The sequence below is a fragment of the Rhododendron vialii genome, chromosome 5a, assembly GCF_030253575.1.
Source record: "Rhododendron vialii isolate Sample 1 chromosome 5a, ASM3025357v1".
In the NCBI taxonomy this organism is placed as follows: domain Eukaryota; kingdom Viridiplantae; phylum Streptophyta; class Magnoliopsida; order Ericales; family Ericaceae; genus Rhododendron; species Rhododendron vialii.
In genome coordinates this window covers 1920576-1935360 of record NC_080561.1, presented here as the reverse complement: position 1 = coordinate 1935360, position 14785 = coordinate 1920576, and the positions used below count along the sequence as shown (strand labels likewise).

General features: G+C 39.1%; 2 protein-coding genes across 2 annotated transcripts; both read right to left on the bottom strand.

The window, feature by feature from the left end:
• Positions 1-1311: 1311 nt before the first annotated feature.
• Positions 1312-8409, bottom strand: LOC131326846 (BTB/POZ domain and ankyrin repeat-containing protein NPR1-like). Its single transcript, XM_058359736.1, has 5 exons — positions 8354-8409; positions 6006-6537; positions 3457-4204; positions 2601-2711; positions 1312-1892 (listed from the first exon to the last, which is right to left on the bottom strand). The coding sequence occupies exons 1-5, from the start codon at positions 8407-8409 to the stop codon at positions 1612-1614; spliced, it is 1728 nt and encodes a 575-aa protein (XP_058215719.1). The 3' UTR covers positions 1312-1611.
• A 2930-nt stretch (positions 8410-11339) lies between these two features.
• On the bottom strand, positions 11340-13382 carry LOC131326845 (protein ALP1-like). Its single transcript, XM_058359735.1, has 2 exons — positions 13370-13382; positions 11340-13241 (listed from the first exon to the last, which is right to left on the bottom strand). The coding sequence occupies exons 1-2, from the start codon at positions 13380-13382 to the stop codon at positions 11614-11616; spliced, it is 1641 nt and encodes a 546-aa protein (XP_058215718.1). The 3' UTR covers positions 11340-11613.
• Positions 13383-14785: the final 1403 nt, after the last annotated feature.

Genomic DNA, 14785 nt, shown 5'->3' with positions numbered 1-14785 from the left:
TGGGTGAAGTCTTTAACTCCGTGAGAGCTAAGGTTAGATCTTGATCTGCTGTCAAATTCTCCATGCAAAATAGAAAGCTTTGTGAAGATTGGCTTCTAGATTCTAGGATTTTTTCTATAAATAATTGTTCATAGTTTTCTTATGAGTTTGCTTTTTGGACATCTCTTGATCCTTCTGATGCATAGGTGGGATACATACGTGCCAGGGATGCCCCTGTAGTTTTCTTGAAGCTTTGTGCGCTTTTTTTTGGTTATATGAATTTTTGCTTACCAAAACAAAAAGTAGACCCACGATCCGCTTATTAAAAGCCTTTGGTTGAAGCTTTTTGTCACTGTTTGTAGCACTAGCTTTTTACATGGAATCAAACCTCTTTGTCAATTGTCAACAGATCCACCACTTATTAAAAGCACAAAGTCTATCACCACCGCATTTTTCCCCATGGCACCACGCCGTGTGGACCACTTTGGGTTCCAAAAAATATAAAAAATATTCATAAATTTTAAAATAATTAATTTTGTCCTTGCAAATTCAGAAAATATACCTACTAATATATATTAGAGTTGATTTTTTACATGGTTCCAAAAATAATAATTTTAAAATTTATAAAAAAAAAATTGGAGACTCAAAGTAGGTTCCACACGGCGTGTGGTGGTCTTAGCACTTCTGTATTAAAAGCCTTTGGTCAAAGTTTTTGTCTTTAGAATTAATTTCTTACGAAGTTTTTTGTGTGTGTATGTATGTGTGGTGGTTGTACCCATTGTGACCTATCTTAGATTATATATTTTTTAACCATCTAATGTAGAATGGAGGATGATGGGCTTCAGGGGGTATGGAAGATAATGAGGAGTTGTTTTAAAGAGCGCACACCACGTATTGATATAGAGTTTGAGACGATGACGGTCTAAAATAGCTTATTATTGAATCAATTTTCAAAAACGGGCGCCTAGTATGAAGTTGGTTGCTTACGTGCTAATTTGTTTTTGGGATACAATTTAAATGTAGAAGTGGTTGTTTAATTGTGAGGCCTTTTCGACAAATGCAATTGAATCAACTATTTTTACTATTTCATTAAACATTTATTTTCTCTGTCTTTTTTTAAGTGTCCAATTTCGTAATTCTAAATTAATAAAGAGACATCATCATTACACATTTTATATTAACCTTTACTTTCACTTTCCAAAAATATTCTCACTTTCTCCTTGGGTACTCTTTACCCATCAACTTCAAAAGGACAAAATAATAATTGTACACACTTTTATCTATTAACTTTTTAGAATGAACATTTAATAAGGGACAATAAAATACTGGACATTTATTTGGGGACGGATGCGGTACTTTTTACTTTCTAACCTTATCTATAAGATCACCCAAAAATAAAATTATGTACGCTAGTAGTGTTGCACAATCATTTCCTAATACAACAGAGGATAGAAATTGATGTGAACATCAAAATATGTACAATGAATAAGATGCATTTCTGCATCTCAATCAACCAGAGGTATCTACCATTTGGAGGGATCCGGGGACTTGTAGTGTGCATATGTGACGTCCATATATAGAATCAATGGTCTAGATTTTTAAAAGGATTCTACAGGGTCGAGATCCCTATTATCACTTGAGAGGGAGTTTACCGTTAGGCCTCCCAACCCCTCTTACGGGTCTTGAATCTCTCGATGAAGAAGATATGTTGATAGACTTGTTGTCCAACTCCTCTTTATCCTCGTGGAATGCCTTAGAAAAAGCTTCTTGGATTTCCATGAATCGTCGCTTCTTCAATTGGCGCTCTTCTCGAGGTCCGTTTTGTAAGCATAATAGTTCTGACAAATCATCGTCATCCACTATGTCGTTGATCACTTCTGAACAACGAGGGAAGAAGAGCTTCCCTAGTTCCACTGCTCATATTAAAACACAAACAAAGGCACTTTAAATTCCAAAATGTTACGAATGATAAATCACAATGTGGTTACACCAGTGTGTCGTGTGTTGTAATGGTCGATAACTCCAAAAGCACTATATCGTATGGAAATGGGGTTTTTTTTTTTGGCATCAAAACAAATTATTCTGAACGATCATGAGAATCTGACAAACATACTATTCCAAAACAAAATCTAAGAGATTTCTTTTTCTTCAGGTCCCATAAGACTTCATATCTAAATGAAGTTGGTTATAACGCAGGAGAAATCAACACTGGAGCTTGGTAGAAAATGTGTCTTGGTACTATCAAAATATGAGCAGGTTTTCCGGGAACACTAAAGTCTCCACCCAAGTGTTCCAAACACCACATATCGGGTGCGCGAGACCCACACATTTTGTTCTTGTTTGATAAAATTTTGATCAGAGTCAGTGCCTGTAACTTTTCCCTTACTTGTCAGAGCATCCATAAAGTCAAATTACTGGAGAAATATTCTCTAGAATTCTAAAATAGAACTGCACAATTGGACATCAAACTTCTCCAACTGAGCTCTATAATCTTCACCCCTTATTCGAGTGCGATACAAGTACATGTCTTATCCCCCCTAAAGAAAAACTGATTGTACATTCAGTATTAAGATATAGAATAACAATTCTGTCCACGCACACACACACAGAAGTATCCATACCAGTTTTGGCGAGTGCCCTTATCCTATTGAGATGTTCAGAAGTGCCATCCACTTGAGCAACATCCATTGCCACATTTGCTTCCGTTGGAAAGAGAACTTTTGCTAAAGCAACTGAGAATAATCAATCAATTCTTAATAAATCAATTTTCACAGTAAGCTGGCTGATGATTATCTGGTTTAACCAGAAACAAGTATATCATGTTTAACCAGAAACAAGTATATCATGATGCTCAAGAAATTCAAAACTACCATGTGATTCTACATCAAGAGAAGTTTTCAATCTGCTTGATCTCATGATAGCACAAAAGATGGACTATTCCAATTAGCCTGATGAATTGCTCCCCAATTTCTTTTAACAGTTCCTAAGTTATTTCTAAACCCCTTCACTCCACTGGGAGAAGGAAAGGAATACACACAAACTACAACTTGAAGTTCTCATTTTTGGAATGTCTTTCCGGGATCTTCGAAACAGAACCCCTTTGGATGTAAAATTCCGAAGAACCATTTTCCTTTCAGTAAGATCTTACTAGGCAGCCCATTGTCCTGTAACATCTTACTGTGTGCTTTGTGGAGCTGGACAGTGGACTACATAGTAAGATCTTAGTGTTTCTAAAAGGAACAACAAACGTGATTTTCTTTCCAAAATTTCACAAGTCTCGGTGCTTCCTAGATCAAAATGGTAAAGAACATAGTAAGTTTGCAATGTGGCAGATATAGTGCAGAAAATGGAAATGAAATGGCTAGGAGCTTCCCGTAGTAGAAGGAAGAATGTGCTGATATAGAAAATAATGGTAAAGTTAACATGACTCTACCATAGAAACAGAAGAGAAATACTTAAGAGATAAGAATAACTTACCTCTACCTTCAAGGTACAACGCCTTCATTCGCAGATAATCTTCTGCCTTAGCAAGAGAAGCAGAAGCTTCTCCTAATAATGGATCTCTGCTTTCTGCTAGCTCCAATATCTCTATGCACAGCCGATCCTTGGGAGATGCTTTTCCTCGCTCAGTAGACTTGTAGTAATCCGCAGCCCTTGTGAGCCTCTTTGAAATCGTAAGTGCTTTTCTACCATCTGATGTGAGAGCAGCTGGTTGGGCTCCCTTTGTTAGAAGAGACACTATAATCTTAGGTTCTTTTCGCATAGCAGCAATGTGAAGCACTGTGTAACCCCTTGGGCTTGTGTGGTTAACATCAGCAATTGCAAGGTCAAGAATCCCCGCTATGATCTTTGCATCACAATATGCCACAGCATAGTGAAGGGCACATGCATCATCTATGCTGGTATGCTCCTCTTTTATAAGCATTCTGACTAATTCTACATCATGAGAATCCAGAGCCCTGTGTAGTCTTTTCACATGCTTATCAGGGAAACTGCTGCTTTCAGGACCATGGAAGCCAAGTTCCTTGCGGGATTCAACAATTCGGTTGACAATATGACCGGGCAAGGTTTTATCAAGAGTTACGATATCAACATCGGACCTGACTATATTCTCAACGCATCTGGTAAGCAGTCCATCACATTCCTTACCACAAATATTTGCCAGAGAAAGAACCACCAAAATGTCATCTGCTGCAATCTTGTCAAGAATATCAAATAGGTGCCCCTGCAAGGAAACGAACAATGAGTTCAGAAAAGAAATGAGTGACAGTGTTCACTCTCTAATAGAAGCTGATATCTCTATTTAGATGCAGTTGGATTTCTCAAACTGATTCTTGTGCCAATCTGCTTCATTATATGATGGTTTCAGATAAATGGAAGACAACAGTTGTCACATCATCGTCATTGCAACATAGATAGAACAACCAGGTATATCACCACACATATACAAATACATCCATCTTATGCAGATTCATTAATAAAATGTAAATGTTGAGAAAACATCTACAGATGAGTAACACAAACTCATCTGATTTAAGCATAGTAATTAGGATTCTCAAAATTGTATCAATAATGATAAGATCCATACGTAAATGCCAATAGAGCCCAAATGCCATGGATTAGTGTATCTTAAGCTATATGGTATCTTTCTGCTGTGCGATCAATTTGTTTGGCGTCATGTGTAAATCTTCCACGTGTTTGTTATGTGTAGGTCTAACGCCATATGAGTACGTAAATTCAAATGTATGATGTATCTCAATGATTTATATTACCTTCATCAATTAATCCAGCAATCACTTCAAAATTCCAGATTACTCTTTAATAGTTCTGCGCCATAAGCTACAGTACATGGCTTCAGTCGTGTTTAAATTATTGTTAACTTGAAACAGCACAACAATAATTTATCTTCGCTTTCTCTTTGTCTGTATATTGTGCACACAACCATATACAGACATTCTCGAGCTCAGTAGACCTTGCACACTAAGGAACGATAAGCAACTACAGGACAATAATGGTAAAACAGCTTGTCACAAAGCAGTATATGATTATCCTCAATTGGATGAGATTTACATAGTGGACATTAATTGGGTGAAAAAAAGATGGTCAACATCTCCAGTCCTCGCGTAAATTTTGACTGAAAAGTTAAATGTGAGTTGCAACAGATCTCCCATATCCTTCTCTAGTCCATCTCTCAAATCACATCAACTCGAGTTTTACTCATTTTCTTTTCCCAACTCGTGAGACTCTTTTCATCACTCAAAATTTTCAAGGCTTGCCTGTGGTCTAATTTACCACTCTTGGAATCAATGAAGCTTTTACTCGTATTACTGATTAGATCTTGGCTTGCCTTGCCCATTGAAGTGCTTAATACCAAATGAAGCTTGTACTAGAATTTATACTCAAACTAAGACAAATTCGAGTGAAGGCTGGTCTTATAAATTGCTTTTCAAGCTAATTAACAGGAACTACGAGATTATACAATGATCAAAATAGCCTATCAACCAACAGAACAGTTACAATCTATTGGAAAATGAAACAAGCAAGGTTAAATTCAGGGGCAGAGGTAAAGAGGGGGGCGGGGTGGCCCCCGGTTCTCAAAAAAGAAAATAGTAATTGACTGCTTGTATCCTTTGTTCTAAAAATCGGTCTAAGCGTCGGCCCCTAGGCACTAGGCATGCATGGTCCAACGCATAGATAAAGTCGGCGGCCTAGGTAGCTGGTTGGCTGACTAGTTGTCCCTCTTCCGCCCGACTAGTGCCTAGCAACTTTTAGAACACTGCTTGCATCTAGCTCTCTTTCATCTTTCTCTTCACTCTCATCTTATCTTCTATTGTACATTTTAGCCTTAAATCTCCAAAATAATTCACAGTGAAACTCTGACATTAGAACACATATACCTTTGCGAATGTTAAACATAGTTTGTTATTATCAAGGGGTGATCGATTCAATATTCGACACCCCCGAACTTGAATCCTGGCTCCGCCACTCAAACAAGCTAATAAACAGGGGCCAATATATATATATACCTGATAAAGAGCAACCAATTCCGGTATCTCGAAAACGAAAGAAGCGTAGAGCACCTCCACCGCGAAATCCACGGCGGGCCGGCACGCGACGTGCTCGCACTCGTCGTCGACGCAAACGCAGACACCGTCCGGACGCAAAGACCTCACTCTCCCGCTGTACAGGAACACCAAGACAGTAACCAAAGCGTGAAAGCTCACCTCGAAATCCCTCGCCAAATCCTTCAGTTCCACTTTTAGCCCCCCCTCTGTGCCTGAGAATATGTTTTTGAAAAACGGACTCCGCGCCGACAGAATGCAGCGGTGGATTGGGATTTCTCGGCCGCAGGCGACGGCGATCACGGCGTCGGCGAAGTCCGAGCTGAGAGCCGAGTCGAAGTTTTCGGAGAGGCGTCTTAGGGCTGCGATTTCTGGGTCCATGGAGAGAGAGAGAGGCTTTAGAGGGAGATGGGAATTGAAGAAGGGAGGGAGTGAAGCAAGGAGGAGGGGGAGAGGGAGAGAGAGAGAGAGAGAGTGTGTGTGTGTGAGAGAGTTGAAGTTGGGACTTGGGAGAGGTTGATAAAAAAAAGTTGGCCGAGTTCCCATCCAGTTTTGAAGCAGTCCAGTCTGGTCAAGTTCAGGCAATTTCAGGCCCTTTTTTGACTTACAAATATTATTGGCATCGTTCAATTTATGGAGCTCGCCGAGTAAAATGTCCAAGCTAAAAATTATCTTGTTCAATATATAGAGAGAGAGAGAGAGAGAACAAAAGATGTTTGAATATGCTCTCCATTTTTCTATGCCCAAATCTGATTTGTTCACTTCAATATTATTGTTGGATATAGATAGTATTTGGCGTAAATATTATATTCGATGAACTTTACAAAATGAACGATTTCAATCATTTTTTTTTTTTGTCAAGAGGGGCCTTTAGAAAACCCAAACTGGACAAGATGCTTCAATACTGGATGGGGAGCTTCCTCCTAAGTTGAGTGTCTTAACTCTGAAGCATGGGCAATGAATTTTTTTTTTTTTTTTTTTAGAAACAACGCAATCAAATTATTGTTCAATAGGAGTAGTAAATTTGAACACTCATCTCTATTCTTTAATGAATCGGCACATAGGAGTACTATATTGTATCCTCCTTGTGAAAAATATGGATCCCGTCCCGTTAAAATTTTTATTATTTAAATAATTATTTTTTTGTTTTAGCAAAAATGTCATTTTCTCATAATACATTATCTTTAATTTAAAAATAAATATTTATTTTAGTTAGTGAAACACATTTTTATTGAGGTTTGGTTGTGCGTCACCCCATGTCAGACCCACTCCGAACCCCACAAAAATATAGAAAAATACCCATAAATTTGAAAATAATTATTTAACAGTTTCGCATCTACGAATTCAGAAAACATATCTATCGATATTTGTTCAAGCTGATTTTTTACGGAGCTCCATAAATAATTAATTTAAAATTTATAAATATTTTCTGTATTTCTTTAAAGTTTGAAATAGACCCCACATGACATGACATGCGATGGCCCACGCGGTCAGAGATGGCGGTGGTCGTATCATCCCTGTTATTAATACTTGATATGATAAGATCGAATCTTACAAGGAGGTAAAGTCAAAGTTGTCTGAATACTTTCCTGAATTTTTATTTTCATTCCATTCCATGCGCTTCAATCATTTTTAAGCCCCTCTACTTTTTTACACTCCCTAAACTTTTCAACTTAAAAGCGTAACCGCCAATTTTGTACAAATAAATTAATAATATATGCACTGAAAAGAGGAATATATATTTTTAAGAAATGATGACAAGATTACCTTCTACTATTCCCTAGGAAGTGTTCACCACTCATCAGTCATCACTCATCGCTATGGTTGTCCATACTGAGAGGAAAACGATGAATATGGAGTTCCGATTGCAAATTTAGACTTTCAGTACCAAAAAAGGGGTTCCCCTAAAATTCACATTAAAAGTTTTTGATTTGAAAGGTTTTTGGACCTTATCTAAATGATACGTAATAACTTTGGGTGTTCACATATACGAATATCGCCATTTACAAAGTATAGAGATGTACCGTAAATGAACTGAATTGAAGTGAAACTGGATTAGAATTGTCAAAAGTGGGTTCAAAATAATAGGCACAAGTCAAATTGTATGTGTTTATGAATCACCATTCTTGGTTGAAGCAAGGATATGAAGGGTAATGTAAGGTATCTCGGGCCAATTTTCGCGTATCTTGAACTATTTCCTACAGCATTTCTCATAACCGTTTCACACGCTTACGCGTGGAGATGTCCTAAGAATTATTGATAAGGAGAGTCAAACCTGAAACCTTAAAATGAAATAAACAGCTAAATCTCACAGGTCAAGATCACTTGGCCAACCCCTTGTTCCTGTAGCCAATTTTGCAGCCACCATCCCCTTTCAAAATTGACTTCGGACCCTGAGTCCCTGCAGCGCCTGAAAATGGCTACAATTTGCAGCTACACAAAACTGTGCCATTTTGGGCATGTTAAGGCAATCTCTCCTTTAGAAACAAACCACCAGTTGAGATTCCCCGTATTGTTAACAACATCGTCTTCCGTATAAACGGTTGTGTGGGACTCACTTTGGGATCTCATGCAAATAATCCTTGCCGTTTAATAAGTTTAAACTAATTGTTTGGGTGATTACATAAAAAAATCAACTCAATCAGAATTAAATGATTTAATCTTTTAAATTTTTATTCAAGATTTATGATCCTACAGACTGAATGAACTTTGAAAAAAAGTTAGACAATTGTGTGCCCTCTATCACCTTGATTTGAACTACAGATATCGTACGGTTTGTTGGAAAGAGCATTAATTAAATTGGTAAGTTTCAAACTCAGAATTTTTGGGTTTACTACTCATTCTGTTGCCACTTGACTTGAGCTACCCCATGTGGATAGAGAGAGGGAGGGAGGGAGAGAGCGTGTCGCTTTTCATCAATTAATGAACATACTATGTTTTGTGAAGCTAAAAAAGGTGTTTTCCCAAGAAAGCTCAAACAAATCCCATCAGTGTTCAAACATGTGTCCCTAATAAAATGGTCCCTTGCTATTTTTGTACGAGTAGGGTTTCAGCTTTGAATTTTTCTTTCCAAAAGAAACAATGGATAAGGTGCAAAATTGATTAGCTATTGACTTTCATGATGAAGGACACATCTAAAGCGTAATAGCTATTAATCTCCACCAAACATGTCTTAATATATAGCAGCTTAGTGGTATTCACCTGTTGTTGGCTGTTGTGGAGATAAATAGCCACCACCAGTTCAAAATGAATGTTTGGGAAAACATATACCCCTCCACGTATACTCTTCCGTCTCATATTACTTGTTCAATATTATATTTTGGAAAAAAATATTTATCCTCATCGAAATCTCCATACATGACCAAGCAATATGAGACCCATAAAATATTAAATGTCTTCTTAATTTTTCAAGTAACTTGTGTAATAAAAAAAAAAAAAGAAAAAAGATAAGCATTAGTTATATCATATTTTCTTTTCTTTGTTTCCCCGTTAACAAAAACCTTCACGAAATCAAATTCTCCGCACATGAGACCAAATTAAAATACCGTACCGGCAATAGAGTGGGGCACTCAGCATTGTATTCCGTATCGCTCAAAATACCATCCTATTGCAAAAGTTTATTTACTTTTTTGGTCTCTAAAATATTAGTAAGTGATTAATTTCGTCCGCAACATTTAAAATTTGTGTCAATTTAGTCCCCACCCCTAAAGTCATCCCTTTTGTACTGAAGCTACCAATCAAAACTACCGTCTTTATCTGAAGCTACCAATCAAAACTTCTAATATTGGCTTTTCATCATTTGGGTTAGTTCCCATCTCTGTACGTACTTGTATTTTTAGGGACTGAATATAGGTGGAGATTTTCCTTTTGAGGAAAATATGATATTATAATTAATAATCTGATGAAGTTGGAGATGATGCTAAAGAGCAATAATGCCTGATACTATTGTTTGTTCGGTCTTTCTATTGTCAGTCCAGTGGGTTGACAATAAGCACACAAGAGAATAAGAAAAACACATATTTTTATATTTTTTTTTACACTTTTCAATACACATTCATACTTCTTATTGTCAGCCCAGTGGACTGATTTTAGATTTTTCCTTGTTTGTTTAATACGGTGTTGGTCTTCGCGTACTTTTACACTTCAATCGAAAAATGGTACTAAACCAATAAAATATTTTAATTTGATCCTTTTGGGACAAAAAACTCACAAATATTAAATTCCTTTATAAACAATTAAACCCAGTGTAAACATCAAAGGCGTAAGTTAATATAATAATATATACTTTACTATCTTACGTAATTCTATAAAGGAAGCAAGCAATCAAGTAGGTAGTTTTTTTTTTTTGGCTCCAAGGACAACTTGGGATGACACCCATCTAGTGGTAGTAGCAGAGCCAGAATTTGCAACCCAGGGCGCTGAATTAATAAACATATATTATTTTTTATCAGAACGTATAATTATTATATCGTAAATTTTTTTTAATAAATTACATTTGTACATTGAAATAATTATAGCCTAATAAAGTTAAAATATACCAATTATTTTATTTTTTTGCTTAGGCAACTTCAATAGATTGAGAAATGAGAATGAAAAATAACCGTTTTTTATCAAATCAAATCAAAATTATTAAGATTATATGTATCTATACACGAATAATTATCAAAATCAGGTATATACAAAATAAAATTTTAAAACTCGAGAGCTCGGAGGGCGTCCGGGGCCACCCCGAGCCCCAACATAGCTCCGCCAATGCACCCATCTATGATAAGACTCTGTCAAAATCTCAGATTTGCGAAAAGGATCTAGTTAGTACTAATACACTGGATTTATCTTAGGGAAAACTAACCCCAAAAAAAACTGATCTATTTTCCAAATATATATTAGAATTCTCTTTTCATGTGTCCAACGACGGAACACGAGTCTTTCGCCTTTCTTTTTCCATAATATTCCTTTCCCTTTCTTCCACCTGAGAAATATAGGATCCAAACATAGCCAAGTACGATTATACGTCCAATTCTGATATAAGTAACCTCAAATGCAGAGCCCGTATTGAAATCAAGCCCGGTATAAAACTGGTTTGGTTTAACCGCCAGGTTTTGAAACCGCACTTCCATGGGGATTGGGCTCACGAGTTCCAGGCCTCCAGCCCATAAATAGTGTATCAGCTCAATCGTGACCTGGTTTTGTCCAAGTACGCAGTGTATGGGTCGTACGTAGCTAAAGCCCATTTGCCGAGCCCAAAGCCCTCTCCAGTCCAGCCCTCTACAAGTGGGGTTTGAACTTCAAAGTGTTGATTTGTTCTGCATATATTTGCCAGCAACTTTCTCTGGTAATTAACTGGGACTGGTTTTGTGTGTCCAACTTTCTCTTACTATCTCTTTGTTACAGCCTTACGCTATCCCTCTATCACAGCACACACTCCGTCATAGACTATACTTTCTTAACACCAAGCACAAAGTCTGTCCAAACACATGACACACATATTATTATTAGGATTAACAAATGAAAAAAAAAAAAAAAGCGTCAAGTTCCATGAGGCAATCAAATGGGGTGGGCCCAACAAAAACCACTAGTAGTTCCGCAAAAGACGATCGGTGACAGACAAATTATGGAACAAATGGTGAGCAATCTGATCCCTAGCACGCATCGCGTCAACAGACCTCACAGCATCCTCCGGCACAATCTCATCATCAAAGAGATGGAAACTCGTTTTCGCCGGATCCATTGCCTCATTCCTCATCTCACAAATGTTGTGCAACACACAAGCAGCACCAACAACCGCAGGCAAGTCCTGGAGCTGCACCTCGGTCAGCTTCTGCAAGCAACTCCACCTCCCTTTCAACCGCGAAAACGCCTTTTTCGCCCCTTTCTGAACCTTCCCAACTTTCTCGTTAAACACGTGTTGATGACACGACAAATGCTTATGTGTGCAAGGAACCAACAGCCAATCCATTAATGGGTACCCAGAATTCCCCACAATCCAAACATCCTTCAAAAGCCCGCGACTCGCCCGCTGCGAAAGCACCGAATTCTCCAAAATCTTGTCATCACTCATAGACCCCGGCCACCCGATACAAACGTCAGTAAACACCCCCCTCGAATCAACAACGCCTTGTACCGTGATTGACATCTTCTGGTTCCTCTCCGTGTGCCTCTTATTGAAATAAGCCGGTGCGTTCACCTCCGGCTCAATAATAGGCACGTGCGTAGTATAGATGGATCCACCCACGTTTGGAATTCCGGAAATCAGCTCAAATTCCCTCTTTACCTTCGTCATTTTCTCCTCATCAGGCCAGTTCAAAAACTTGCTCATCAAAACACTCCTAATTGCCCCACAAACTTCTAGCACGAGTTCACGGCACGTGGAGATGCCTAGCCCGAATTTCTGGGAGACCAGGCGCAGGGGCTCCCCGGTGGCCAACCACCAGATGCACACGGCGACGCACTGGCGGACCAGTATTATTTCCGGCGGTATGGCTAACCGGAGCATGGTGTAGTCCTTGTTGTTGATGACCGGGTCGAGCTCGCTGCATATGAACTCGAACGTGGACTTTCTCATCTTGAAAGCGCGTCGGAATTCTGACTCTGGAAAATCCGGGTGGCTGCACTGGTCCCACCACCGCAGCTGGGCAGGGTTTGGTCCTACATTACCACTGGTTGCGCTGCCGCCGCCGCCGCTAAACTGATTTGACCCGACGGAACTCGTGTTATGTTGGTTTTGGACCGATCCACGACGGATCAACCCAACGGAACTCGTCCCAGCGAAAAGTCTGATCTCGTTCACTTTATCGAACGAGTCGAACGGGGAGAGGATGCCTTCGTACGGCGACGTTTCGGAGGCTTCGGTGTCGCAGCTGTGCTCATCTATTTGAAGGGCGGTGTCGTGGTGGTGGTGGTCTGCAGGGTCTTGGATGAAGGTGAAGAAATTGGGGAAGGAGGTGGTTTCGCGGTTGAGATTTGGAAGAGAGGATACTTTCATTTCATCGAACGGGGAGAGGATGTCTTTGTACGGCGACGTTTCGGAGGCTTCGGTGTCGCAGCTGTATCTATTTGAAGGGCGGTGTCGTGGTGGTGGTGGTCTGCAGGGTATTGGATGAAGGTGAAGAAATTGGGGAAGGAGGTGGTTTCGCGGTTGAGATCTGGAAGAGAGGAGGCTTTCATTTTTGGGTTGGTTTTCGATACAGTAGTATTTTCCGACTGGAAGAGGGATTAAACATTCTCAAAGTCTTTCATTGCGGAAACAAACAAAAAAAAAACTTTATGATGCCCACAATGGTTAATCACAATTAAAAGTGTCGGCTGAAACTCAGTCCAGAAAAATGAACCTTGACCATTCATTTATAAGATCCTTAACACGGGGTCTGCATGCTGGTTCTGAGAAAAGGTGTGGGAGTTATAAAGAGGAAGGCGAGGCTATGTGAGGGAAAAAAGGCATGGGTTTCGAGGAAATTAGTGGGAGGAAGAGAAGGTTCAATGGAGGGAGAGAGAGAGAGATTGAAGTAAGACGACAGAGTGAAAGAAGGATCAAGTCCTGTATAATAACAAGCACACACATTGACCCTTTTGTTTGTAGGTGTATTAAAGATACATCAATTTATCTATCTAATAAAACACATTCAATTGCTGAGATTCATTTGATCCAAGGGTCGTGATGCATCCTTCTATTTCCGATTAAGTGTCCATAATTTTAACTTAAATTACACAACTACCATGTCTCTCCCTTTCACGTTTCAAATTACGTTCCAGATATTTAAAAATAATAATAATAATCCTCTCTCTCTCTCTCTCTCTCTCTCTCTCTCTCTCAGTTAGACGCCTCTCACTACGGTTTCTCCCCTTCCATTGCTTCCCTTCCTACGAAACCTTAGCCCCCAAACGCCTCCTCTCTTCTTCTCCTCCTCTCCCCTCCCTCACTCTCTCGATCGTCCCTCTCTTACTCCCACACCGACCCTAGCCACTCCCACCACTAGTGCACCACCACGAGGTATCTCTCTCGAAAAGACATGTAATCCATGCAAATCAACCTATTATCACTTCTAGGAACCCCCTTGCAAGATAGAATGCAGTCTCTGACATCAAGTTCCACTGTGGTATACAGACATTGGCAGTCTTCCTTTTACGGAGAAAATTTCTACTGTTTCTTTTCCTCCACAAGTTGTACTCAGTTGCAGCAAGCCATGGGTTCACCCATTCTATGCATCATACATATACCAATTTGCATGTGTAAGAAGTCGGCAAGATTCAAACATAAAAAAAGTTTGAACAAACAACACCAAATTCACCGATTTCGGAAGCAATTTTCGATATGAAAATCAGTAAGGGTTGTTGGATTGGCCAGATTAGATAAGGGATTGGGCTAAAAGTACAAGGGACCGCATCTCCGACACTCTCACCACATGCCCTGAGTTTGTGTGTGTACAAAGTGTTTGATGAAATGCCTGTGAGAAATGTTTAATGAAATTCCTGTGTTCGATTTAGGATTGTGCTACATGGATGAAATTGTTGTTTTGTTGCTTTGTTGAATAATTAGAAATTGTTGCTTTGTTGAAGTTGAATAAGAAGGCGGCATACAGAGACTTCTCATTTCAACAGGGCAATGCATGTGCAACCTTCATTGATTTTTTGCTTTGAATAGAAGAACCGTGTCCTTCTTTTTTTTTTGTTCTATGGACACCCTCAGTGCCTCTTTGTCTGAGATCAACTTAAGTAGCAGTAAAGCTAAACTTCTTCTGCTCCTTCAC

What these genes read in the sequence shown, in the direction of transcription:
- LOC131326846 (XM_058359736.1), bottom strand. Translation starts at nt 8,409, where the DNA reads ATGGTGGCTGCAAAATTGGCTACAGGAACAAGGGGTTGGCCAAGTGAT. An exon ending in GTTGTACCTTGAAGGTAGAG is followed by an intron (nt 2,712 to 3,456) that starts GTAAGTTATTCT and finishes GATTATTCTCAG; the next exon opens with TTGCTTTAGCAAAAGTTCTC. An exon ending in AAGGGCACTCGCCAAAACTG is followed by an intron (nt 1,893 to 2,600) that starts GTATGGATACTT and finishes TAATATGAGCAG; the next exon opens with TGGAACTAGGGAAGCTCTTC.